Source organism: Hemiscyllium ocellatum, chromosome 13 (assembly GCF_020745735.1).
Source record: "Hemiscyllium ocellatum isolate sHemOce1 chromosome 13, sHemOce1.pat.X.cur, whole genome shotgun sequence".
Lineage (NCBI taxonomy): Eukaryota > Metazoa > Chordata > Chondrichthyes > Orectolobiformes > Hemiscylliidae > Hemiscyllium > Hemiscyllium ocellatum.
The window spans coordinates 56,485,723-56,510,870 of record NC_083413.1 but is presented as its reverse complement, the minus strand read 5'-3'; the positions used below and the strand labels follow the sequence as shown (position 1 = coordinate 56,510,870).

Here is a 25,148-nt window from a genome sequence, read left to right as displayed (position 1 = left end):
AATTGGTATGAGTGAGAGTGAGACCAAGTGTTAAGACAAACAAAAGTAGGATAGTAGACTGCCATAGAGAAGAATAACATAAAGGCCGATGGTACAACAGATGCCATTTTAAAGCATGTGACTGGGAATAATTAAGGACTGATTTTGATGGGAAGACATGATACCATTCCACTTTCAAAGTGGGCAGAACAGGGGATGAGATTAGAGACAGTAATAGCGAGGGAAAAGATTAACTTGATGGATTTTTGAAGTTGAGTTGAGGAGATAGGAGGCAAAAGTGGGCTTGATATAGAAGTTCAGCCCTGATCTCATGCTCTACTCCTGCTACTAATTGTGTTCTCACAATAAGGTTGTAGAGCAGTCAGGTTAACATAAAGGTTAAGTGGCAACATCTTAGTGTGGGAACAAATTTGGATGGCAAGGACAGAGTGTTGTTGAGAGGAAGAGAATTCACGTTGGGTGGAACAGAGAGACACGGAACAGTGAAGCCAGTGGGTGCTTGGGGGAGAAATAACCATGAGAAGCACACTGTTGAAGATAATAAACGTGTTCTTGTGGAGATCTAATTATGATGCTTAGCTACATTACTATGGGTCAGGATTGGACTTTGGTTTGCACAATTTGTCGTATAGTTAACACAGATCAATTTGCAACATTGCAATTTTCTTGCATTATTAGAACCAGGTACATTTTCTAGTCTTTTGACTAGCTTTCAGATCTTTGTTTCTTTTGAATTTTTATGGTGTTTATTAGTAGTCATTACATGGCTAAGGGGAAAGAATCTGAATTGATTTAAATCCTCTGTGGTTTTTTTGGCCTGCAGTTCAGTAAGTTCAGTGCCAACCTTGAGTTTTGTGTACTTGTATGTATTTTTTAATAGATTTCACCTTTCCCCAAAAAGCAGTGAACCATTTCAAATCACACCATACAAATGGCATGCATTGGATCTGCTTCAGTTATGTGTATTGTAGTTTTATTTGGATACCAAACACACTGCTCTGTTACTTGCAATAAAATAAGCCATACAAAAAATATTTCCAATTATTTGGGAGGGTAGACAGGTTAAACAGTAACATTTGGAAACTGGAGCAGAAAAGGGATTTTTTTAACACCACAAGTATTTTTCAATGTATATGGTATTAGTGTTGTGAGTTGCTATCAGAGAAACATTCATGTTTTAGAGAATTGAGAGCATATTTTGCTGTCTAATTGCTATATGGCATCACATATGAATCTCTGTGGAGCTTACTTGTTATTGTACTTGGCAGGGTTGAGTCATTTTCCATGATACAAGTATTCAATAAATTAGAATCTTAGAATCCCTACAATATGGAAACAGGCCTTTCAGCCCAACAAAGTCCACACCAACCCTCTGAAGAGCAACCCACCCAGTACCATATTATTTTACATTTACACCTGACTAATGCATCTAACATTCCTGAACACTATGGACAATCTAGCATGGCCAATTCACCTAACCTGCACATCTTTGGATTGTGGGAGGAAACTGGAGCATCCAGAGGAAACTCACGTAGTCACTGGGAGAATGTACAAACTCCACACAGACAGTCACCCAAGGTTGGAAGCGAACCCGGTTCCCTAGTGCTGTGAGGCAGTGGTATCTCTTTTTGCCCCAAATAATGTCAACCCTCACATGAATAAATTTCAAAATCTATAACAGCACAATATCAAAAACAGTAAGAAGGTCAAAGTTGTAGGACATCTGCTATATAGTGATATGAAAAGAATCCACTGGTCTCACGAATTGAGTGTTTTGGGTGACTGGGTGATTCAATTTGAGTTACTGTAATGGAAAGTATTTCTCTATTACTTATACAATCTATCCTTTCTCATCTCTGCCAGTTTATGATTCATGCGTTGTGCTGTGAGAAAGCTTCACTGCACCCACATATTAGTTATGCTGTATGAATAATTCACAATCGTACATGGACTTACATAAGATTCCACTGTTGGGTTGATGATTAATGTCATTCTTGAATATCTCTCAAAGTATTCATTGTCAGACGAGAGAATGAGTTTATTTTTCGCATTTGGTTCATTGGATGGTTAATATGTGATAATTCAGTGATACAGAACAGAAATTAAAGGGTTACTGTTTCTTTCCTGATGATTGCCAAGCTGATTGCTGGTTGTGCTTTGCCTTCAATTTGTGGAGTGATAATAAAACAGTTGGATTTATATTAACACTTAATGCATTTTTGGCCATTTTCTACTAATTTTCATATGAATCTGTCACAATGATTCAGCATTTTTAAGGCTTGGTAAACCTCCACATAAGCAATATTCTTAGTATTCTAGGAATAATCTGAGAGGGGAGTACCTCATTTGACATTAATTCTAATGTTGATATGTGTCTTCTGTATATAAAATAAATTTTGTTGAAAATGTGCCAATAATATCCTCAAAGAGGTGCGCATCATGAGATGCATTATATTTTCAGCTCGACCAATTTATGAGCTCTGAAATGAAATTTAACAAGCACCCTTCATGAAAGTATACCAGTGAAAAATTGGAGAATCTACCATTATATTAAACGTTTTGAAATGGCTTTACTGAATTGTTTTTGACAACTAGACTAAAGTATATCTGGGATTGGGCAGATAAAAATGTTCTAGCTTCAAATTATAGCATGGATTTAATGTAAGTTATACTTCTGTCTCCTATTAAATCTGGCGTCCTTCAACAGATTGAGTGTTTCGGTACTACAGATAATTGTAAAAAGCTAATTAGTGTCAGAGGTAACATGGGATTAGACAAAGTGGTTCATGTGGAGAAAAACACTAGTTCAGGCTTGAGGTATTACAGTATTCTATTACAATAGCTAATACACATTAGTGGTGATTTGTGTTTTAGCAGTTCAATCCCATTTCAATTTAGTGGCATTTTCTTCATCAGGTTGAGTCGGCAGTTTATTCCTGTGATTAAATTTGTTTTGTTGAATGTATTCTACCATGCATTTTTAGAGCAAAGTTTCCATTAGATGTAAGAAAAATTAATAAAGTGCAAGTATGAAGGTTTGGGTTTTTGTGTCAAATATAGGACATTTAAAACAATCTGCATTGCTATCGATTTGAAATTTTAAAAAAAAGTCATCACATTATAATTGGAAAAGAATCAAAGATTAACCATAACAGTAATTAATAACATCCATAAAGTTATTTTCCCCCAAATTCCATCACAGCTCACCCAAGTGCATACCTTTTGAAAAAGAAAACTTAAAGAAATAGACAAAATTAATTTGGAATAGAAATCTCAAAACATTCTTGTATTATCCTCTTCAGGATTTATGTTGGGTTTCTTTCATTTTAAAAATTAGAGCATTTTAATTACAAGCCCTTAACTTTCAAAAGACGGAGATCTTTGTGATTTCCCTTTTGTACTCATGATACTCCTCTTCCATCTCACTGCAATTTCTTCTGGTTGCTGCATGTTGCACAGCTTTGGTACCTCCACAGTTGAAATGGAATGCAGTTTTTCCTCTATTGTAGCCCACCTCTTTCAATTGAACATCTTTGTTCCTATGTATCTGCCAACACTAAACATCAGCAAGTAAAAAGAGTAAAAGCTGAAAATGGTCATCCATGAGAGAGAAAAACAGAGTTAACATTTCAGATCAATGAAGTTTCATCAGAACAATTTTCGAGAATGATAAAACAAAACTAAAGAAACTTCTAGGTAGATTGTGCAGGTGGAACTATCACATATCATCAATTATCACTTTGAGGCTGTAAAGACACTCTCAATCTGTCCAATACTCAGTGAAGTTCAAGTTCACTGTCTATATTCAGTGCATAAATGGATAAACATCAAATCTGTTGACATGAGATTAACATAATACAGTCTTTTCAAATTGCATGTTGCTGTCCTTGGTCAAGCCCTGGGATTCCTCCAGGATCTCTGTACTGTGTCACTGTCCCAGTCATCATTCTTTCTTGCTAAATAAGCCAACACTAGCTACATTAGCTAATTTTGTATATACTGTAACTTTTTATCTGGATATTATATTTTGACTGGTATTCAAAATCTTATGAGAGTAAATTAAAGTTGGAGGGCAATAATTTCTTGACTAAAATAATTTCTTGTCCTGAACCTTACAATTTTGCATTCTCCAAGAAGCTTTCAAACCGCATCCTCCTACTTTGCAAACCTAGACATTTCTCCATACTGGCTCAAAACTTTCAATATCACATAGTTGCTGTAACTTATATCCTTACCCAACACAGTTTTTTTCAGTTTTGCCAATTAAATGCCATAGGATTCATAGATGCCTTTAGAGATACAATTAAATAGGAATACCTTCACCATACACACTGCAACAGTTCAAGCATGCAGCTCACCAGCACTTTCTCAGCCACAACTGTTGCTGTTGTTACTGGTACCCATAAAGCAAGAGTAACTTTCTTATGAAAATTGACCTGACCACTTGAATCACATCATGAAATTAACTTTTATGCTCGGATTTCAACTGATTTGTGTTCTGACCATTTTAATGCTAAACCCATCTAATTTTATTTCGCATTTTGTAAACACTTTCAATAAGTTCGAATCACTTTTTCTTAAATTCACTCACTGGATGAGGGCATCTCTGGCTAGGACAGCATTTATTGTCCATCCCTCATTGCCCAAAGGGCAGCAAAGTGTCATCCACATTGCTGTGGGTCTGGAGTCACATGTAGGCCAGGCCAGGGAAGGACAGCCAATTTCCTTCCATGAAGGACATTAGTGAAACAGATGGGTTTTCCCTGACAATCAACAATGGTTTTACGGTCATCATTAGACGCTTAATTCCATCATCTGCCATCATCCTGAAAATTAGTTGAGTTTCTGGATTAATAGTCTAGTGATAATATCACTTGGCCACTGCCTCCCCTGCAGTGCAGTTGATTTCTCTATGCTTTTCACAAATACAGCAACTATATGCCAATAACTCTAAACTCTCATTTCCTCCTCACCCATTTTCCCACTTGATATAAAGGTTGAGTTTGTCTCTCACCCATTGGTTAAGTTGTAAGGCAGACTCACCTTTATACCGCATGCCATCTTATCCCTGCTTATCCATGCCTTCAAAAATACAGCTTAAACATTTAATACTTCCATAAAAGAATACATGTAAAAGTACATACAAAGAACTGGTGTGCATGCAGATTTTTAAAAAGTGATTTCACCTTGAGAGCCATACATGTGGAATGAGAAGGGAGAAATGGTGGCATAGTAGTAATGTCACAGGATTAGTGATCCAGAGGGCTCGTGTAATGCTCTGGAGATCATAGAATCCCTACAGTTTGAAAACAGGCCCTTCGGCCCAACAAGTCCACACCCGTCCCTCCAAAGAGTAACCCAATCAGACCCATTCCCCTACCCTATTACTCTAATGCTTCTAACCTACGCATCCCTGAACACTATGGACAATTTAGCATGGCCAATTCACCTAACCTCACATCTTTGCATATGGGTTTAAATCCTACCAGGTCAGTTGGTGAAATTGAAGGAAGAGAGAGAAATTTTAAAGGTACCAAGGGATATGGGGAGAAAGCTGGAATATAGAATTGAATTAGAGGATCATATTGAATGGAGGTGTATACTCAAAAGGGACAAATCATCTACTCTTGCTCCTAGCTTTTATGTTTCTATGAATTTAGTTTTAATCAATAAAATCTGGAAGAAAATTCAGTAATGATGGCCATAAATGTATCATCAATCTGGCTTGCTGAAGCAATACAGTTTACCATCTTTACCTGGTCAGGCCTATATGTGACCTCAGGCCCAAAGCAATGTGTTTGACTCTTAATTGGCCTCTAAAATGGCCTAAGAACTCATTCAGTTCGAGGACAATTCAGGATGGGCAACAAATGCTGACTTTCCTAGCAATGCCCATGTCCCATGAAATAATAAAGAAAATACAAGTTGTAATTGTAAAATAAAGTAGAAAATATGGAAGAAAAGTAGCAATATATTTGTAGGGATAGTGACTTTTCTTTGTTTATGATTGATACTGGAGATTAATTTGTGTATATTTGCTTTAAATATTGAATGCTGCTGGCTTCTATTGAGAAAAGCAATATTTTTCCTGCTCTTATATGAAACTCCTTGGGAGAATTTAGTAAATCAAGCATTCCAAAGGAGTTCAGATGAGATAGCTCCTAAACCTTTAACAATACTTCTGTAAAATCAAAATTCCTTTGGTTAATTATTGAAAATGTCATTAGAAGCGTAAAAGGAGGATATTAATTTTCTGTTGTATGCTTTCTTAGTTATCAGTCATGATACTTTGTGTGAAAAGGGGCTTTTCAGTTTGAATTTCTAAACATCAATTGTAGCTACTTATGTAAACCAGGCAAATTTAAATATCAATTGGATAAATGTAGATTAGATTCCCTACAGCGTGGAAACAGGCCCTTTGGCCCAACCAGTCCACACCGATCCTTCGAAGAGTAACCCACCCAGACCCATTTACCCCTGACTAATGCACCTAACACTATGGGCAATTTAGCATGACCGATTCACCTGGCCTGTACAGAAACTGGAGCACCCAGGGGAAACCCACGCAGACATGGGGAGAATGACACCAAACCTATTCATTTCAGTTATACTTTTTCCTGTTTCGGTGGTTCTCATCAGAAATCAACCACGGCCACAGATGTTTTGGTCCTGTACTAAAACTGGGGATTTGATGATATCTTGTTTTAAAGTGATACATCTGGGGTCAACTGATAATTTAATTTGCAGCATCATTTGCCATTAGAGACATTACTACCTTCCAGTCCATCATTAGCAGGGTCCAGAGTTAGTATTAGCAAAGGACAGTAATGAAGGAATTTATCTTCTATCCATTGGGTAACATTCATTTCTTAATTATTATGGTAGCTATATTTGCATGATGCATAAATGTACTGTCTTTTAATATCCTAGTTGTTCTGTGGAGCTGAGGTTCTTTTGGTGAAGATTTGTTTTCAATATTTGGTGGGATAATATGGTTTCTGTGGAATGTGATTTGAAAGAATACAAGGAACAGGAACAGCATTTGCTGGGTTATTTGGGATCACTTTGCCCCTGAAAGCACGAAGAACAGTACTTAGAATTCAGTTTGGAATTTCTAAACTGTGGTGCCGTCGAGGTTACCGGAACAGGTGGATTTTATATACCTTAACTCAGTATGTTTTTGATGAAGCAGAAGGCTGTAGAGTAAGTTGGGTGCTTAGTCCACCACCATCCTGCTCAGTCCCCTGCTCATCCCAATATACACCAAGTGGATTAGTGCTGAAATCAGCTGCCCACCTGTCATATTTGTATAAATAATTACCGGTCATTTAAGCTTGTTTAAAAGCCTACTGACCGAAACAATGTGCTTCCCTTACCAAAGTACAGTCAGTGTGACCAGTCGGGCAGAAGTGACCAACCCAATATTAAAGGCTGCATGGCCAAATGCAGGCAGGCAGGTGGGCACCTAATTTGGAGCGAGCTCTGCACACGTCCAGGAAACCCTCATAAGGTGTCACTCCCTCCTTTCCGTGCTGCCTGCTGGACAGATTTGACCCCCTCCCCCACTCCACTTTCTGACTCTGCATTCTCTTCCCACTTGAAAATTCCAGGCTTTACCTTCTCTAGCAGCCATGGTGTATCTCTAGCAGCCATGGTGTATCTCTAGCAGCCATGGTGTGTCTCTAGCCACTTCCTGATGCAATCCTGGAAGCACTTACTACGTCCTTGTGATGCTGCTGGAATTAATGATGCTGCCAGTCAATCACATTACTGAGTGAGGGCTACAGTTCATACTGTTAAGCAAATTTAGCCCACACCGCCCCTTGTTATGGCAGGATTTCTCAGTGCCATTCAGTTTCCAGGTGACTTTCCTTCCAGACTGAGCAAGGAGTCATGGTGCCCATCCGTTCCCAATCCATTTTGAGACAATGCAACTTCTTGAGTTGAGAGGGCTATCTATGATCCTACTTAAGAAGAGGCCTATTGATCTGCTTCTCTTTCCATGGATATATTCACTGTTACACATTCCTGCCTTTTCTAATTAAAAGAATTATTTCTACAGCACTTGACACATGAAGATTAAATGTGAGCTGATAGGCAGCTTTAACAGAATAAGTTTCACTGAATAGAACTGAAAGATAATGTACGTGTATGTGTGTGTGAGAGATAGAGATGATAATAAGGATCTCCATGAATTATTGGCTGTTTATGATTTGTTCTTGTTTACATTCTCTGCACCTAATCACACCATAAATCTGCATTAATAAAAATGACAAACCACCAGAAATGTAGAATGAAATCAAACTGAAATGTAGGATTTCTCAAACAGTCATGCTTTTTAAATTGAGGAAAATCTATATATATGAATATCAAGCCATAACAGTTCTGTTAATGTAGCCCTTGCAGTATATCCATCTAAGGACTGTTAACATTTACTTAGCCTGCCAACTAAAACCAAAATTGATGACCACCAAAACTTACGGACTCCTCTGTGTATGTCAAGCGAATAAAATTATCCTGTCATCAACAAAACAGGAGTTCTAGCTCAGACGATGCTCCATGCTTTCAGAAATATTTGGAGCTGTGAAGAAAGAATCCAAAACCAAGTGAATGTTTGTCTTTGAACATCTTGTTGAGTTATTCTGACCTGCCAAACACAAATTGTCCTTTGGAGCATAGATCTGCCTGATTCAGGTATCAGATGTTGTTTGACAGAATTGCTTCATTAAACATATTACACTGATGCTAATTTGGAATGGGTGACATTTATTTTCCAGCTCTTAAATGTGGAGTCCCATGCTTGCATAGAATTCCTACACTGTGGAAGCAGACCATTCAGCCCATTAAACCACACAGACAGTAGTAAGAGCATGGGATCCCCCCGCCCCATCCCTATAACCCTGCATTTCGCATGGCTAACCACGCCAGTCTGCATATCGCTGATACGATTATAGTAATCTTTATCAAATTACGTTTGACTCAAAAGCTAAACACTAATAAAACTGATGTATTGTGCTGAATCTTATGTCTTCTTGGCTAAACGTCAGTTTTGTCGAATTTCATAGTGGCTTCTCTCCATGAGACCTGGCAGGTTTTCTCATGCTTTCATGTCAAATTCACTAACTACCTACCTTGTCCAGTGGCACCCCTTTCATCTGACAGTGTGCTGTTGTGCACCCAGGCAAGCAAGGTGTGTCCAGAGGTGCCCTGCATTGTTCCTGACATTGCCTGTGACCTGACAGATGTTGGGATTCCTGTCCAGACAGGTACTAGGAGATCCTGAGAGATGGAGTGGTGGAGAGGATGAATGTCCTGCTCCCAGGACCAGTAGACTAGGCCATGGCCCAGCAATGCAGGAAGAAGGTTAACTAACTTCTCCATTCTGCAAGGCTAGGTGCCACCCATCTGCATTCTGCCACCTGATACTCACCCCATCTCTTCCACTATGCTCACCTCCCTCCAAGACACATGCTCTGCTACTCTCACTGTTGCGTGCAACATCTTCCATCTCTCATTCTCACCTGCATAAATTCCCCCCCCCCCCCCCAATGCTAACTGTCCAGAGTCTCTATGCTGCCTACTCACACTCGCTTGCGAGATCCAACCAATATACTCCGTATCAGTACTTCCAGATGTGCCACCCATTTGACACTCCCTTAGTACCTATTCCTGTCTGATTGCAGGGAAAAACAGCCCACAATAGAGCAGAAAGAGCTAAAACAGGGGCAGGGCTGCCCAACAGTTGGCTGACCCTGCCCACTTCTCCAGACTGGTGTCAGCTGTTGCCCTATTGTACTGTGACATATTGACTATGACAAGCTTCCTGTCTTTGTCTGAATGAAATGATGTGGTAAAATAGAAGGACTGTAAGCTTGGTAGGTCTGGCTGAGAGGGCAGAATGGGAAAAGCAAGGACACTGTGAGCTTCCAGGTAGACTCATAGTGTATGAGCACTAAGAGAGGAAGTGGACACTCTGAGACACAGCCCAATCCAATCTGTTAGCTAGTTGCATGCTGAAAATGTGTTGCTGGTTAAAGCACAGCAGGTTAGGCAGCATCTCAGGAATAGGGAATTCGACGTTTCGAGCATAAGCCCTTCATCAGGAATGAGAGAGAGTAGCCAAGCAGGCTAAGATAAAAGGGAGGGAGGAGGGACTTGGGGGAGGGGCGATGGAGGTGGGATAGGTGGAAGGAGGTCAAGGTGAGGGTGATAGGCCAGAGTGGGGTGGGGGCGGAGAGGTCAGTAAGGAGATTGCAGGTTAGGAGGGCGGTGCTGAGTTGAGGGAACTGACTGAGACAAGGTGGGGGGAGGGGAAATGAGGAAACTGGAGAAATCTGAATTCATACCTTGTGGTTGGAGGGTTCCCAGGCGGAAGATGAGGCGCTCCTCCTCCAGCCGTCGTGTTGTTATGTTCTGCCGGTGGAGAAGTCCAAGGACCTGCATGTCCTCGGTGGAGTGGGAGGGAGAGTTAAAGTGTTATAGCTAGTTGCATGGCCGTGTGTGTGAAGTGTCAGAGAGGCTGGCAAGTATCAGGTGCTAAGGTCCATGGATGTGCTGTCACTGCCCTGGAGTTCACCCGGATGTGGTTGGAGGAACAAGGGCGACCTGTTCAGACGACCAAGTCAAGAGTGTCAAGAAATTGCAGCATTTGTTTCCTTGCATCGGAAGCTGCAGAATAATGAGGTGAGCTCTGCAGTCAGTGAGGGTGATAATCTTCTGCTAATAGCATCTCACCACGCCCTAGCAAGAATCTCCGCTCCAAGTCTGGACCTTGGTTGGAAAATGCAGTCTAACAATGAGAAAGACCTCACTCGACTTTTAACACAATAGCTACAATTTTCCAGCCATTCAGGTCATTATAAGGTTTCACCCTTTGTCTTAAGGAAAAACCATTTTCATGTATAGAGTTAAAAGAAGCAAAAAATCACTCAAACTGTTGACTAGCATGGTGGCATAATATGAAAATAGCTTCTAAACTGTTCAGATCCATTGGACCAAATTCAGCTGTTCATACAGTCATAAAGATGTACAGCACAGAAACAGACCTTTTAGTCTCTTAAATGTTGCAATTGCACCAGCCTCCGCCACTTCCTCTAGCAGCTCATTCCATACACGTACCACCCTCTGCGTGAAAAAGTTGCCCCGTGGGTCTCTTTTCTATCTTTCCCCTCTCACCCTAAACCTATGCCCTCTAGTTCTGCACAAACCCAACCCCAGGGAAAAGACTTTGCCTATTTACCCTATCTGTGCCCCTCATAATTTTGTAAACCTTTATAAGGTCACCCCTCAGCCTCCGACGCCTCAGGTAAAACAGCCCCAGCCAGTTCAGCCTCTCCCTATAGCTCAGATCCTCCAACTCTGGCAAAATCCTTGTAAATCTTTTTTGAACCCTTTCAAGTTTCACAACATCTTTCCGATAGGAAGAAGACCAGAATTGCACGCAATATTCCAGCAGTGGCCTAACCAATGTCCTGTACAGCTGCAACATGACCTCCCAACTCAATACTCTGACCAATAAAGGAAAGCATACCAAACACCTTCTTTACTATTCTGTCTACCTGCAACTCCACTTTCAAGGAGCTATGAACCTGCACTCCAAGGTGTCTTTGTTCAGCAACACTCCCTAGGACCTTACCCATTAAGTGTCCAAGTCCTGCTAAGATTTGCTTTCCCAAAATGCAGCACCTCACCTATATCTGAATTAAACTCCATCTGCTACTTCTCAGCCCATTGGCCCATCTGGTCAAGATCCTGTTGTAATCTGAGCTAGCCTTCTTTGCTGTCCACTACACCTCCAATTCTGGTGTCATCTGCAAACTTACTAACTGTACCTCTTATGCTCGCATCCAAATCATTTATGTAAATGAGAAAAAGTAGAGGACCCAGCACCGATCCTTGTGGCACTCCACTGGTCACAGGCCTCCAGTCTGAAAAACAACCCTCCACCACCACCCTCTGTCTTCTACCTTTGAGCCAGTTCTGTATCCAAATGGCTAGTTCTCCCTGTATTCCGTGAGATCTAACCTTGCTAATCAGTCTCCCATGGGGAATTTTGTCAAACACCTTACTGAAGTCCATGTAGATGACATCTACCACTCTGCCCTCATCAATCCTCTTTGTTACTTCCTCAAAAAACTCGACCAAGTTGGTGAGACATGATTTCCCACGCAAGAAACCATGTTGGCTATCCCTAATCAGTCTTTGCCTTTCCAAATACATGCACATCCTGTTCCTCAGGATTCGCTCCAACAACTTGCCCATCACTCATGTTAGGCTCACTAGTCTATAGTTCCCTGGCTTGTCCTTACCACCTTTCTTAAACAGTGGCACCACGTTAGCCAACCTCCAGTCTTCCGGCACCTCATCTGTGACTATCAATGATACAAATATCTCAGCAAGAGGTCCAGCAATTACTTCTCTAGCTTCCCACAGAGTTGGGCCGGGTGCTGGCTGGTGGGACTAGATTGGGTTGGGATATCTGGTCGGCATGGACGGATTGGACCGAAGGATCTGTTTCTATGCTGTACATCTCTATGACTCTACGGTCCAATCCGTCCATGCTGACCAGATATCCCAATCCAACCTAGTCCCACCTGCCAGCACCCGGCCCATATCCCTCCAAATCCTTCCTATTAATGTATCCATCCAAATGCTTTTTAAATGTTGCAATTGTACAAGCCTCCACCCTAACCTTTGATAGACTTATAATAACAAAGACCATTTTAATGCAGTACGGAAATCTTTTCTCTCCTTCAAGCTGAGCAACTGTTTTTACAGTTAAAACATTTCTTTTATGACCCATATTCTTATTTGTTATCTTCTCTGTGACCTAGTTTTGTGATGGGAAGCAAATCGCTGGAGCATTAACAGTAACACTTACTTCAGACAGCTGTCTATCCATATTTTATGAAGTTTATTTTTCTAGTCTGTAAAGCATTTTGATTATATCATAAATAGTACGATATATACTGATTCTAGAAATGTAACCTAGTAATCTGTCCTCTCCAAATTAAATGTAGTTTGGTAAATATTTTGACATGAGAAAGGGCCTCTTTAAAATTAGGCTGAGAAAAATAGTACAAACATCAATGGAACTGAAAATTAATGCTTAGAGACAAAAGAATAAAGCATTTGTTAAAGTGATTCTGCCAGATTCTTGTTGAAAAAAATCAAGAGTAGCGTGTTGAATAAATTACTGCAGGAGGGCTTTTTCAAAGTCAGATTTCTATAAATGTTTTCACTTAATATACTGTAGCAGTTACAATATAATTTCAATCATCCTAAACAAAAGAAAACGCATGGTAGCTTCTTTGATGACCGAAGGATAATAATATTAGTGCAGGCATGTGTACAATCTATGTCATATAGTCTGTAAGGTCACCAGCTGGATTCCTTGTTTGAGTTGAGTTAGATCCCCCAAGGACTATAATAAAGCTGCCACAATGGCCCTCCATTCCCTCAGCTAGATGTAAGGCGGGATCAGATTTCAATATCATCCTTCTGTCCTCAATCTTCCTGTAGTTACTTGGGTTAAGCACATTGCCCACTACCACCCCACTGTAAGTAACTTACTTTCTTTCTTTGCACCCCATTATATTTTCCCATACAGACATTGCTTTACACATGTTGCATGTGAGATGTGCATTGACATTTCTATAGTGTTCTTGACTTAAGTTCCAAACATCCCTCTAGAATGTTGTCATGTGCAAATAATGCAAAGGCTCCCTGTACTGTACAATGACAAAACATATTTTAATTTTGTTGTGGAAGGGGATGCATTTGTTTTTTACAAGAAGTTTTTATTTCACTTTCTACACCAGTGACCTTTCTGGTGGAATTTCCACTTCCCAAAACAATTCATTCTGAGTGAGATTGTCAACGGGTAAGTTTATCTCATGGACTAGTACTCACAGGACAGAGTTGAGACTCTGAAAATTGATTTCACAAAATATCCTTTCAGTAAGTAGGTAGAGAAAGAAGATTTTCTACCTCAGCTATTTTATAACCCAGCTCCCAAACGTATTGCAAAGTTCTTGTTTAATAAATCTGATCAACAATCAGTGTTTCTTGTTGGTCTGTATAAATCCAGCAAGTAACATGAGCATTGCTGACAGAGTCAGCACATGTTAACCATTTGTAATTACCATCAAGTGGGTATTAGTGAGTTGCCTTTTGAACCGTTGAATTCCATGTGGGGCAGTGCACAACTGATATTGAAGTTTCCTGATGATTGGCTGCACAATAAACTCGAAGAATGAAGATGACAAATAGCAAATGTAGTTCAATGCATAGTGCAATTAAAAGGAAAAGTAAGATTCCCTACAATATGGAAACAGGCCCTTCAGCCCAACATGTCCACACCAACCCTCCGAAAAGTAACCCACCCAGACCCATTCTGCAAACCTATATTTACCCCTGACTAATGCACCTAACACTATGGGCAATTTAGCATGGCCAGTTCACCTAACCTGCACGTCTTTTTGGATTGTGGGAGGAAACCGGAGCACTTGGAGGAAACCCATGCAGACACGGGGAGAATGTGAAACTCCACACAGACAATCCCCAAAGTGGTAATCGAATCCAGGTCCCTGCCACTGTGAAGCTGCAGTGCTAACTCCTGAGCCACCATGCTGCCCCATAACAATGAGTTCCAACAGGAACATTATAATTGTATGCTTCACATGTAGAGGCATTAAATAAAAGTGAAATGCAATTTGTGAAAATCCTTGGTTATGTGCATGATGTGGACTGTTTGTTTAGTTCTGGGCACCCTTATTGGAAGGGCTATGAGGCCATGGATAGAATATATAGTTAAACTCACTGAAAGGCTGCCAGAAAATACAATTTCTAGAAGAGTTTCAAAATTTGATGTTAATTTTTCACAAGCAAAAGAGACGAAGGAAGGATTTAATAGAGTTATTAAAAATAACATTCATTAATGGCTGGAGAATTGGTTAACAATAAATTTGATCTTATAGCCAAAAGTATGAAGTTAGAAAATGTTCTTTTTGCAGACAGGGTTATTTCCAGTGTAGAATCCTTTGCCACAGATATGATAAGGCATCATAAAACATTAGTTGGAAGGAAAATTGAAGATGCGTTTGAAACGGGATGATATAAAACGTGTCCTATTAATTCAGATGGTTGAATGAAAAGCATATATCCATTACCAGTTTATACTGCATTGGCTGTAAACATATGAACAAGGTACAGGATAGGCCATTTGGCCCTTCGAATCAGCTCTGCTATTCAATGAGATCACAGCTAATCCAATTTTAACTTCAATTCTATGTTGCTGCACACTTCCGATAATCATTTATCCCCTTGGTAATCAAGAATTTATTCACCTCTGCCTTAAAAAATATTTAAAGATTCTACATCTGTTGCCTTTTAAGGATAGCAATTCCAAAGACACTCAAATCTTGAGAGAGAGAAAAAAACCCTCATCTCTGTCTTACTTGGATGGTCGCTTATGTTTGAGCCCTAGTTCTCTATTCTTCCATAAGAGGAAGTCTTTTCCCCAGCTGTCTGACCAAGTCCCCTCAGAATCTTTCAGGCCTCAATCAAGTCACCTCTGACTCTTCCAGACTCCAGAGGGTAGAGGCCTAGCCTCTCTAGCCTTTCCTCAGAAGGAACTGTTGTGAAGAATGTAATTTAGTAATAGCATATTGGCTCTCTGTCATAACAATCTGATTGTTTAGAAACCATCAGTGGCAACATGATGTCACTAGGTAATGTTGAAAAACTTCATTGTGTTCCAGGAGATGAAAATCCCCATATTGCCTTGACTAGCACCTAGAAAATGGTCAGTGCTTCTAACCACTGAGTGGAAAGGGCGCGGGCATCAAAAAAGTACTGATTGGCACTATGATAATGGAGCATGAGGTCATATTGCCAAGTCTCCCACCAATCTTAAATCCTAAATTCTCCAGCCACTAATGAATGTTATTTTTAATAACTCTATTAAATCCTTCCTTCACCTCTTTTTTGCTTGTGAAAAATTAACTTCAAATTTTGAACCTCTTCATTTCCTAACTAGAAATTGTATTTTCTGGCAGCCTTTCAGTGAGTTTAACTATATATTCTATCCATGGCCTCATGTCCATTCTATTAAGGGTGCCCAGAACTAAACAGTCATTTACAATCTTGGAAGCTAATAGTGGGCCTCATGCTTCAGCCCCACTGAGACCTCTGAGGGTCAGTTTAGTTCAGCAGCTCAAAATTAGGATTCATCAGCCCCTGGGGTCACAAAGATAACTAATCTGCAGGATTCCAAGGGACCCGTTCTCATTTGCCAAATAGAGTTTAAAAACTTGTTGTTTACTTTCTGGGAGTTTTACGTGTATGTAGTATCCAACTGCATGCCATGCATTCCATTGTAGAAGAACCGCTTCGTTGGGATAACCTGAAGAATAGGGAATAGTATCTGAAATTAAATCAAAACATAAATGGTAAGATTGGTGTTCACTGTACTATATCGTGCCACTGAACTATGGTTTCTAGGATAAATTAAGGAAGTCAGTTAAATTAGGTCAACATAATCCAGTCAAGGCTCAGATTTCTGCATAGACTGAATATTGGTAAGAATGGATGCAATGTTAGCAAAGATTTTCTACAGCACATCCAAAACGAACCAGTGTAAGTTTTACCTGAATATCTACTCCTGCACCATAAACATCTCTATGTGAATGTTCTTTAATTTTAAACTTCAGTTCACATCAAATGATACCTGCACAACAGCTTTTATTTCAAAACCTTTCTCTATACTTATCTCTCTCTTCTCAAGGCGAGAGTTCTTGATCATCTAATAGCCTGCAATAGGACTCTTCTGGCCCTGTGGTAATGTCCTTACCTGTGGGCCAGAAGTTTCAATTTCCACTACCCCCAGTCATGTATCAGAACCTGTCTGAACAGCTTGATTAAAATAGCTGTAGTCTGCAGCTTGTAAAGTCATTCTGCCCCCTAGTGGTATTTGATTCTCAATCTTGAAACATCAATCAAATATTATTCCAATAACTTCACTTGCACTTGGTATATATTTGTCTTTGTTTTGTAAGTGCTACAGCCATTAGCATTTTTTACCTTTCACAAGATGAAAATTTTGAAAGTAGAATTTCTTAGGATTTTATCAAATTTTCATTGTGTGGAAAAGTCAAGACAGAATAATGACATCCTCCAGTTCCGTTGCACCAAAGTATTTAGCCTTTAGTCTTCAGTCTGGATTTCCATTGGACTTTAGTCCATAGTTCTGTGTAATTATTACATTAATTATCCAGTGATACTTCTAAAGATAACCATGCTGACTTGTACTTTGCCTCTGATTGTTTCAAATAACTTACCTTTCCTATTTTAGAAAGACTGAAGAACTTATTGCTGATTCATACTTAATCTTGGTCTTTTTAATAGACACTGTGTCCTTTGATTACCTTGCATGAAAATGGTGAAGCATGTAAGAAAAATGCTGTTTCAGTAAATTGGAATCAAGTGAGATCTGAGGCAGGGTTTGCCAGAGCTAATACAATTTTGATGGAAGGATGAATCTCACTGAAATTCTCCTAACTTGACCCAATGTAATTACGATGCGTAACACAAATAAAGTTTGTCAAATCCATTTTGTAAACCTTATTTAAAACTTGTGTCTGATTTCAGACATTATAGAAAAAAGTTTAAATGTAAACCACAGGTTTGGCGCTCAGTGAGACACGTTTGAATGTGATGAAGAATAGCCAGTCATGAGATAATTATTGGTTAGGCAGAATGTACTATTTCCTAAATGGACATTGTCTTGACATTTCCATCTGTTGAAAGATGGAAGATGCAGTGAGTGAGTAGCAGTACGAACTAAACTCTATTTATCTTTACTATTACCAAAGCTTGTCAGTTTGATGAAGAGGTGACCAACTGAATTATGGTTTAGTTGACAAAATGTCATGAAACTGAAATATATGTGTTGGGTGCATCATCACAATTGTGCTAGGGAGGAAAGGAACTTGTGTTTTTATAGCCATTCAAATTGTTAGCACATCCAAAAGTACCCTTTTTGAAGTTTAGTCACTGTTGTAAGTGAATACAGTATTCAGTCTGCATATAGCAAGATGCTACAAAGATCAGAGAAATAATTCACCAGTTGATGGGTTGTTTGAGGATTAAATGTTGATTGGACCTGGAGACGCTTCCTGTAATCCTTGCAATAGGAACAGTTACCAATCATAAAAAAAATTCAAAGGTTATAAACATTGAAAATAGAGCAGAAAATAAATGTACTGTAAAATGTAGAGAATATTAAATTTACAATTCTTGGTTACTTTTAAATTGCTGTTTCAGTCTCCACCTTTATGTACATGCACTTACCATTCCAACAACTTCCTTCACTTTTATAAGACTACATATGTTCACATTAAATAAGGAATAGTATAACTGAAGTATAAGCTGTAATGATAGGAATTTTTCATCAAATCTAGATCACTTTTCTCATCATAAGTACATGGTAGAAGTGGTGTCAGAATGGATTACATGCTGATCTTCCACTATTTAAAAAAGGTGACAAAAGGATATCAGTGAATTACAGGGCAGGAAGCCTAACATCTGTTGTCTGGGCTTTTTAAAGTCTGTAATTATGATAGGGTGGTCGAACACATGAACATTTTCAGCTGATCAGAGAGGGCCAACAAGGATTTGTACAAGGTAGTTCATTCCTGATGAGTTTGATTGATTTTGCAAACTAAAGCAGAGAAATGTCTATCCTGAAGGATCTTTGATAAAGTCGTTAACAGATTGTTGACTAAAATTATAGTCCATGGAATGGAAGACAATATTGAAACTGGATAGGAAATTGTCTGAGTGACAGCAAACTGAGTAATGATAATGGACAGATTTTAATTGACAATGTGTGTAGTGGTGTATGCATGTGTCTTGTGGGTATATGCATGATTTAAACACCGATCAGAAATCTACTATAAGCGTATGATGCTTCAATTCCTTGGTAATGGGCAATCAAAAATCTAGTACTCGGTCCAGAAGGTGCCTGATTTCGGACATCTAATCTGTAATGTATCAAAAGTTCTTAGAATGAACTAGCCCAACTTCCAATTGTAAAGATATCAATATTTGCTTCTGTTATTTAATAATCATTTATATTTCTATACAACTAAAAATTGAACATTTTGTTTTTCAACAAAGTGCCTGTCTTTCAGTAGAATACTATTTAAGCCCTCAAAATATTAGACTGCCCTTTGCTATTTTACATTTTTTGTCTAAAATGATGCATGTTACTATTGTGTGTAGAGGTTTGAACTGGTGTTGAAGAGTCTCAATTCTCAATATTCACAAAAATGTTTCTGCAAATTTTCACTTTTGCATTTATTTAGTTGCCACTTATTAGTCAACGATAAAGCTTGTTCAGTTCTCATAAAACAGATTAGCTGTTATTGAAAAGATAAATAACAATTATGGTGCAAATCATATGAATTAATGTCTATACTTTTAAATCAGGTTTAAATGAAGAGTTGGTCCAGCTTCTACTTATTAGGGATGAGCTGCACATGGAACAAGATGCCATGCTGGTGGACATAGAAGACCTTACCAGGTTGGTGTAGGTTTGAACATGAGTAGTTTACTTTTTCCTGTCGCAGTTTCAACTGGGCAGTTCTGTACTTCCCCAGTGGATCATTTGGCATTTGGTGACATTTTGCACTCTCGTTGCATTCCTATGTATTTTCCCTGAAACATTTTCATCCTTTTAAAAAGCCGAGATACTTTAGCTAACTGGAATTGTTAGATTTCTGTCATGCAAGGTTAGCAGGGGACTTCTTTGCAAAGCTAGCTTGTGTATACTGAAACTAAAACAAAAAGTATGTGGGAGGTTTAAACATAAAAGTTGATTTAAAATGCAGAACTCTTGCAAAATTTGTACATGATTTCCAGGAAGTGTAAAAGATATCATTTTAAAACTCACCTGCAAACCCTACTCAAAGAGCTAGTCATGTAACTAGTCTGCAAGATGTGGACTCTATGAAAAGGGCCTGAGGAATTGGCTACCCTATATTGGCCATAATTCTGTATATTGTGCAACAGCGTGCACGTGCACCTCCTGTTAAGGTCCCAACAAGTCATTGGCAGCCATTACCTCCCCTTCATCCTTCAATCATTGCTCATGGATTCTGCCATTTTAAATACAGACTTCTCTGCATGCTGCCTGACTAGCTGAATCTCTTGTTAGTTTGAAATATGTCAGTCTCAGTGAATCATTAACCCTTAACACTGTTTGATGTACAGTTTGTCTCTGCTTTGGGTACCTCGACTGCACTCCGAATCAACCCAATTGGCCTCTGCCTGACAAGAATTCATACTCTACAGAGACACAAGATCATCCATTGCTTAGTAACCTTGGCAGCTGACTTTGCTGCATCAACAAGCAAATGTTCCACAACACATTTCTGGCCTTCCCTTTCCTCTATTGCTTGTCTAAAAAAATGCCAATCTGTTATTTCTCCTCAAAAACCCATCTGCTATTCATTGTGTCAGCCCTACTCACCCCTACTCAGCTGAGGTATTCCAGTGATTGGTATATCTGTGATTAACTGTAGTTCCCAGATGCGGTCAACTTTGCCCCCTTATGTTGTGTGTATTTCCCATTGTTAGCATCTTGATCACCATGGCCAGGTAACACTATGAAGTTAATGGTGATGGTTTCAATAAGATACACCGGCAACATTTGTGGGAAATAGATGATTGCATTGTATTCATATTTGTGAGTTTTATTAAACTGTATCAAGCTACTGTAGCTACAAAACTGACTCACTGAGCAGGTCATTTGTTCTAGAAGCAAGATATGAGGCAGTTCACCTTTGATTATAAGGCCATAAAATCATCGCCTTGATCCTGCTGGCTAAGAGTTTTACAATTCCAATCAAGTAACCCAAGGAATAATTTCCAGAAATAAGTCCCTCAACCAAAAAATGCAAATATTATCAAAAATTCATACATTACTTTCTATGAGCATCCAGTTTGAGGAGCACTGTCGGTGTGTATGTGATGAACCGAAATCAGATGTTAAATCATAAGCATGAGAAGTTGAGAAATTGCACCTATCACTGTCCTTCACCTTTTCTCTTATAATGGTAATCAATGCACAATTAAATTACCCAGATAAAGCTATCAATATCAACACCCTATTTCAAATTATAAAGTTATTGGACACCGTATCCATGTCCTCATTTGCCTGACTTGTTGCTGATCTGGGTATTTCTGCAAATTTAAAGTCATGTTCTTTCCTCTTTGCAACTTCCATATTAACATGGCTTGTCATTCTTGGAATTATGTTGTGCTGCACTTTTGTTTTCTTGTGCACATCATTACTGCAGAATGGAAAAAAATCAGGTTTGATGAATTGACCGTTTTAAAATTTCAGTGCAGTGTATTCCTCTGTATCATAAGTATATATACCTATGTACAGTGGTTCAGAAACTCATGAATTAAAGCAAATTACTGCATTCCTGGTAATTTAACATGTTACGTTCTCTGGAATTTAACATCACTGTCTCCTAGCTTTCCCCCCATATGGTTCTTAAATACCTGACTCTCCAGAATTTACCTTAACTGCACAATTTCTCGTTGTGCGATAGCTGACAATCCTAACTTCCCTGTTATGTGAATTCAATGTTGCACATGTTTGCTTTCTGTTATCTTCCAAACGGAAAACAGATTGGGCTCAATTTTAGAATGATGGAACTAGTGGTTGAATGCCAGTATCCAAAGATTGCCGTCTGAGTTGTGATCTTCAGCTTCAGCTTTGCGAAAATGGTTTATCTGCTTTTCCATTGACATGCTTTGTGTGAATAATTGTATCAGTTCAAGGTTTACTCTGAATCCAAACAACTGATTGGCCCAGATTTTTTCTACATTGTCAAAAGAAGTGTGTTTCCACATTTTGTTAACCTGTGATTGATTTGGAAGTTGGTAATTTGACTTCTGATCTTCCCCTTTTGTAGAGATTAGCAAGAATTATCAATTAAGCCTGACTCGTTTCTCCAGTGGATGTAAACCACTTGAAATTATTCCCTTTTTTTGAATTGAGTATAATGAGAGTGAATTTCTTACTGCAGTCAGACCAGAAGATTGGCAACATGCACAAATTGGCTTGAATGACTTTGTTAAACACTCAACTCTCTCAGCCCCAACCATAAATGCAAATATAAAATCTATGTACCCAGTTAAGTTTTCTTTAAGGAAACACATCAAAATGAGCAAGATTATCAAAATGTGGCATAATCTTGCGGAGATCTTTGACTTCTCTTTTTCTTTCTACAGACATGCTGAAAGTCAGCAGAAGCACATGGCAGAGAAAACAACAGCTAAGTGAAACTGAGATGCCTCCAACAAGCCACGAGATCAGAGAGGGGGAAAAAAAAAGCTAGATTTTACTTTGCTTCTGTCGTTGTAAAATGCTGACGCTCAAGATGGTGCACTTCAAGAAAATCAGTGTTAGTCATTGGTACTGTTTGAAGCTTTATGTCCAGTGATTGGCCTATGCTTCTTTTATAATTTATTTTAATATGATTACATTTGTCACTGAGTTGTATCGGGCATTTCAGTAAAATGTTGGTAACTGATATGCAATCTAGTAAAACTGAAATGTGCAGAATTGGAAGATATGTAAAGTAGTTAAGAGAAGCTAACTTCTTACTGCTTGGATTTTAGTTAAACAGTATTTTACCATGGACCTCTTTTTATTCTTCACAGATGGTAGTTTTAAACAAATGAACTTTATTTAAAGGTGCTATTAAAGTCAAAGAATACATGCCTGCCTTGTAGTGAAGTTGTAGCTATTGGTGATTAGGTCACTTTAATAAGTTTTCAACATTTTGTAAATGTTGATTACCTGACTCAACCATTTTAAAGTGTGTTAATATAATTTCAGTCAATTGGATTCAGAAATGTTATCTGGAAATGTTATGTACAAATATGTAAAATAAAAATAAAATTTGTTTCCTATGATATACTTATAATGTGAAGCCATATTATTTTGTTACTTTTAAAATCCTAAGTTTGCTAATTGTAAAATAATTTAGGAAGCAAAATATCAAGACTAGTTTGCAAATACTTTAATTCCCACACTCAAGTGTGCCTGACTTACTGAAAATAGGAGATTGCATTTCTCTTTCAGCACCGTTACTTCACATTCTCTGCCCAAAAGTTCACCACTGAGTATGAGAGAATTCACTAGACTGTTCAGAAAACATCTCTAAAGGTTCAATTTGATTGTAATAAATTACAGAAAATGAGAAAGAATTTTGCTTTTTGTACTTGGTAAGTTGGCAGTTTGCGAACAATGGACCTGCATTTTCAGAACATCACAATGTATTTGCAGTTTTCAGAGTTACTATGGAAATGTGGGGGTTTTGACTGAATTTAAAACCTGAATCAATAATTTAAGTGGCACAACCAAGTCCAGAGGAGTAAATAAATTCTCCTTTTCACTCCTGAGCTTGGCCAAATGGAATTTTCTTCAAATTTTTAAATTCAATTATATTTAAACATAGGTAAAGTTATAAAGATCAAGCCATACAAGTCTCCTAAGTTGCAAATAAGGAGCTTGTTTTATTTTTGAAACTCAATGAGTTAAAAGTGTAAACACTATTAAAATGGTAAAATCCTTTCCAAATGCCAGGGCATGTGCACAACACACATATACCTGTATATCATAGCAGGTAAGCAAATATAACAAGCTACATGATGGAGAAAGCGGAATTAAAATTTTAAAGTCTATGAGAGAAAAAAGCGGTCTTGACATTCCAGTGGGTATTGTGGACAATGTAAGCTGGTTATACTTGTGGTGACAGTCACTTTTAAAAGGAGAATTAGTGAATTTCCAGAGATAAAAAAAATCACACATCATCAGGTTATTGTTCAACAGGTTTATTTGGAAGCACTAGCTTTCAGAGCGGTGCTCCTTCATCAGGTGAGTTGTGGAGCAAAATCATAAGATGTAGAATTTATAGCAACAGGATTGCAGTGTCATGGAATGTAATATTAAACAAATTTAGCTTAAGTCTTTTAGCTTTTAGAATGATCATGTCAGTTTCAGTTCCTTCATATGTAAATGCCAGAACTTTTTTTTAAAGTTACATTCTCAAGATAGCTTTAACAATAGGTGCCATCTCAGCTCATTGAAAGTGTGCAGTTAGAGTCTGTCTGTGTCCCAATGTTAGGTCAGACTGATTCTATTTCTAAAGTGGGATTCACAGTATTTTACATGGACTTATGTAGTTTTTGGACTTCGGGACAGGCAACAACGCAAAGTGACTGAGCAGAGGCTGATAACCAAGTTCAGTACCCATGTGGATCGCCTCAACTAGGACCTGGGGTTCCTGTCACACTACAGGTGACCCCCACTACACTATACATTCTCTTTGACTTACATGCATACAAGCGCGCACACTCACTCTTACAGACCCACACATCCACACAGACCCTCTCTCATACACAAGCTGTCATATGCTCACACATGCAACCCCCTCACTGACATCCACAAACGCGCACACTCGTAGACTTATACCCTATTATACCCACACACACTTACTGTTTCACAGACATCCCCCCACCCCCCACCCCACACACACTTACTGGGTCTGCCCTACATGGAATACACAGACATTTGTGGGGTGAATTTGTACTTGTAGAATTACATTTTATTTTGCTCAAAAACTGCATAAGTCCATGTAAGATACTATAAATTCCACTTTAGAAATAGAATCAGTCTGACCTAACATTGGGACACTGACAGACTTTAACCTCACACTTTCAATGAGCTGAGATGGTACCTATTGTTAAAGCTATCTTGAGAATGTAACTTTTAAGAAGTTCTGGGATTTATGTGTGAAAGAACCAAAACTAATATGATCATTCTAGAGGATGAAAGACTTAAGCTAAATTTGTTTATTACTTTCTATGACACTGCAATCCCATTGCTATAAATTCTACGTCTTATGATTTTGCTTCACAGCCACCTGATGAAGGAGCAGCGCTCAAAAAGCTAGTGCTTCCAAATAGACCTGTTGGACTATAACCTGGTGTTGTATGATTTTTAATTTTGTCCACCCCAATCCAACACTGGCATCTCCAAACCATTTCCAGAATGTGGGTTATGG

At 38.7% G+C, this 25,148-nt stretch overlaps 1 protein-coding gene across 6 annotated transcripts in view; it reads left to right on the top strand.

The window, feature by feature from the left end:
• The window catches only part of schip1 (schwannomin interacting protein 1), a 167,188-nt gene extending 144,236 nt beyond the window's left edge, over positions 1 to 22,952 (top strand). For all 6 annotated transcript variants that reach the window (XM_060834198.1, XM_060834200.1, XM_060834199.1 and 3 more), the window contains 2 exons: positions 19,492 to 19,585; positions 22,309 to 22,952. In XM_060834198.1, the coding sequence (XP_060690181.1) occupies positions 19,492 to 19,585; positions 22,309 to 22,360 (146 nt within the window). In that variant the 3' untranslated portion in view covers positions 22,361 to 22,952. The remainder of the gene's footprint in view (positions 1 to 19,491; positions 19,586 to 22,308) is intronic.
• Positions 22,953 to 25,148: the final 2,196 nt, after the last annotated feature.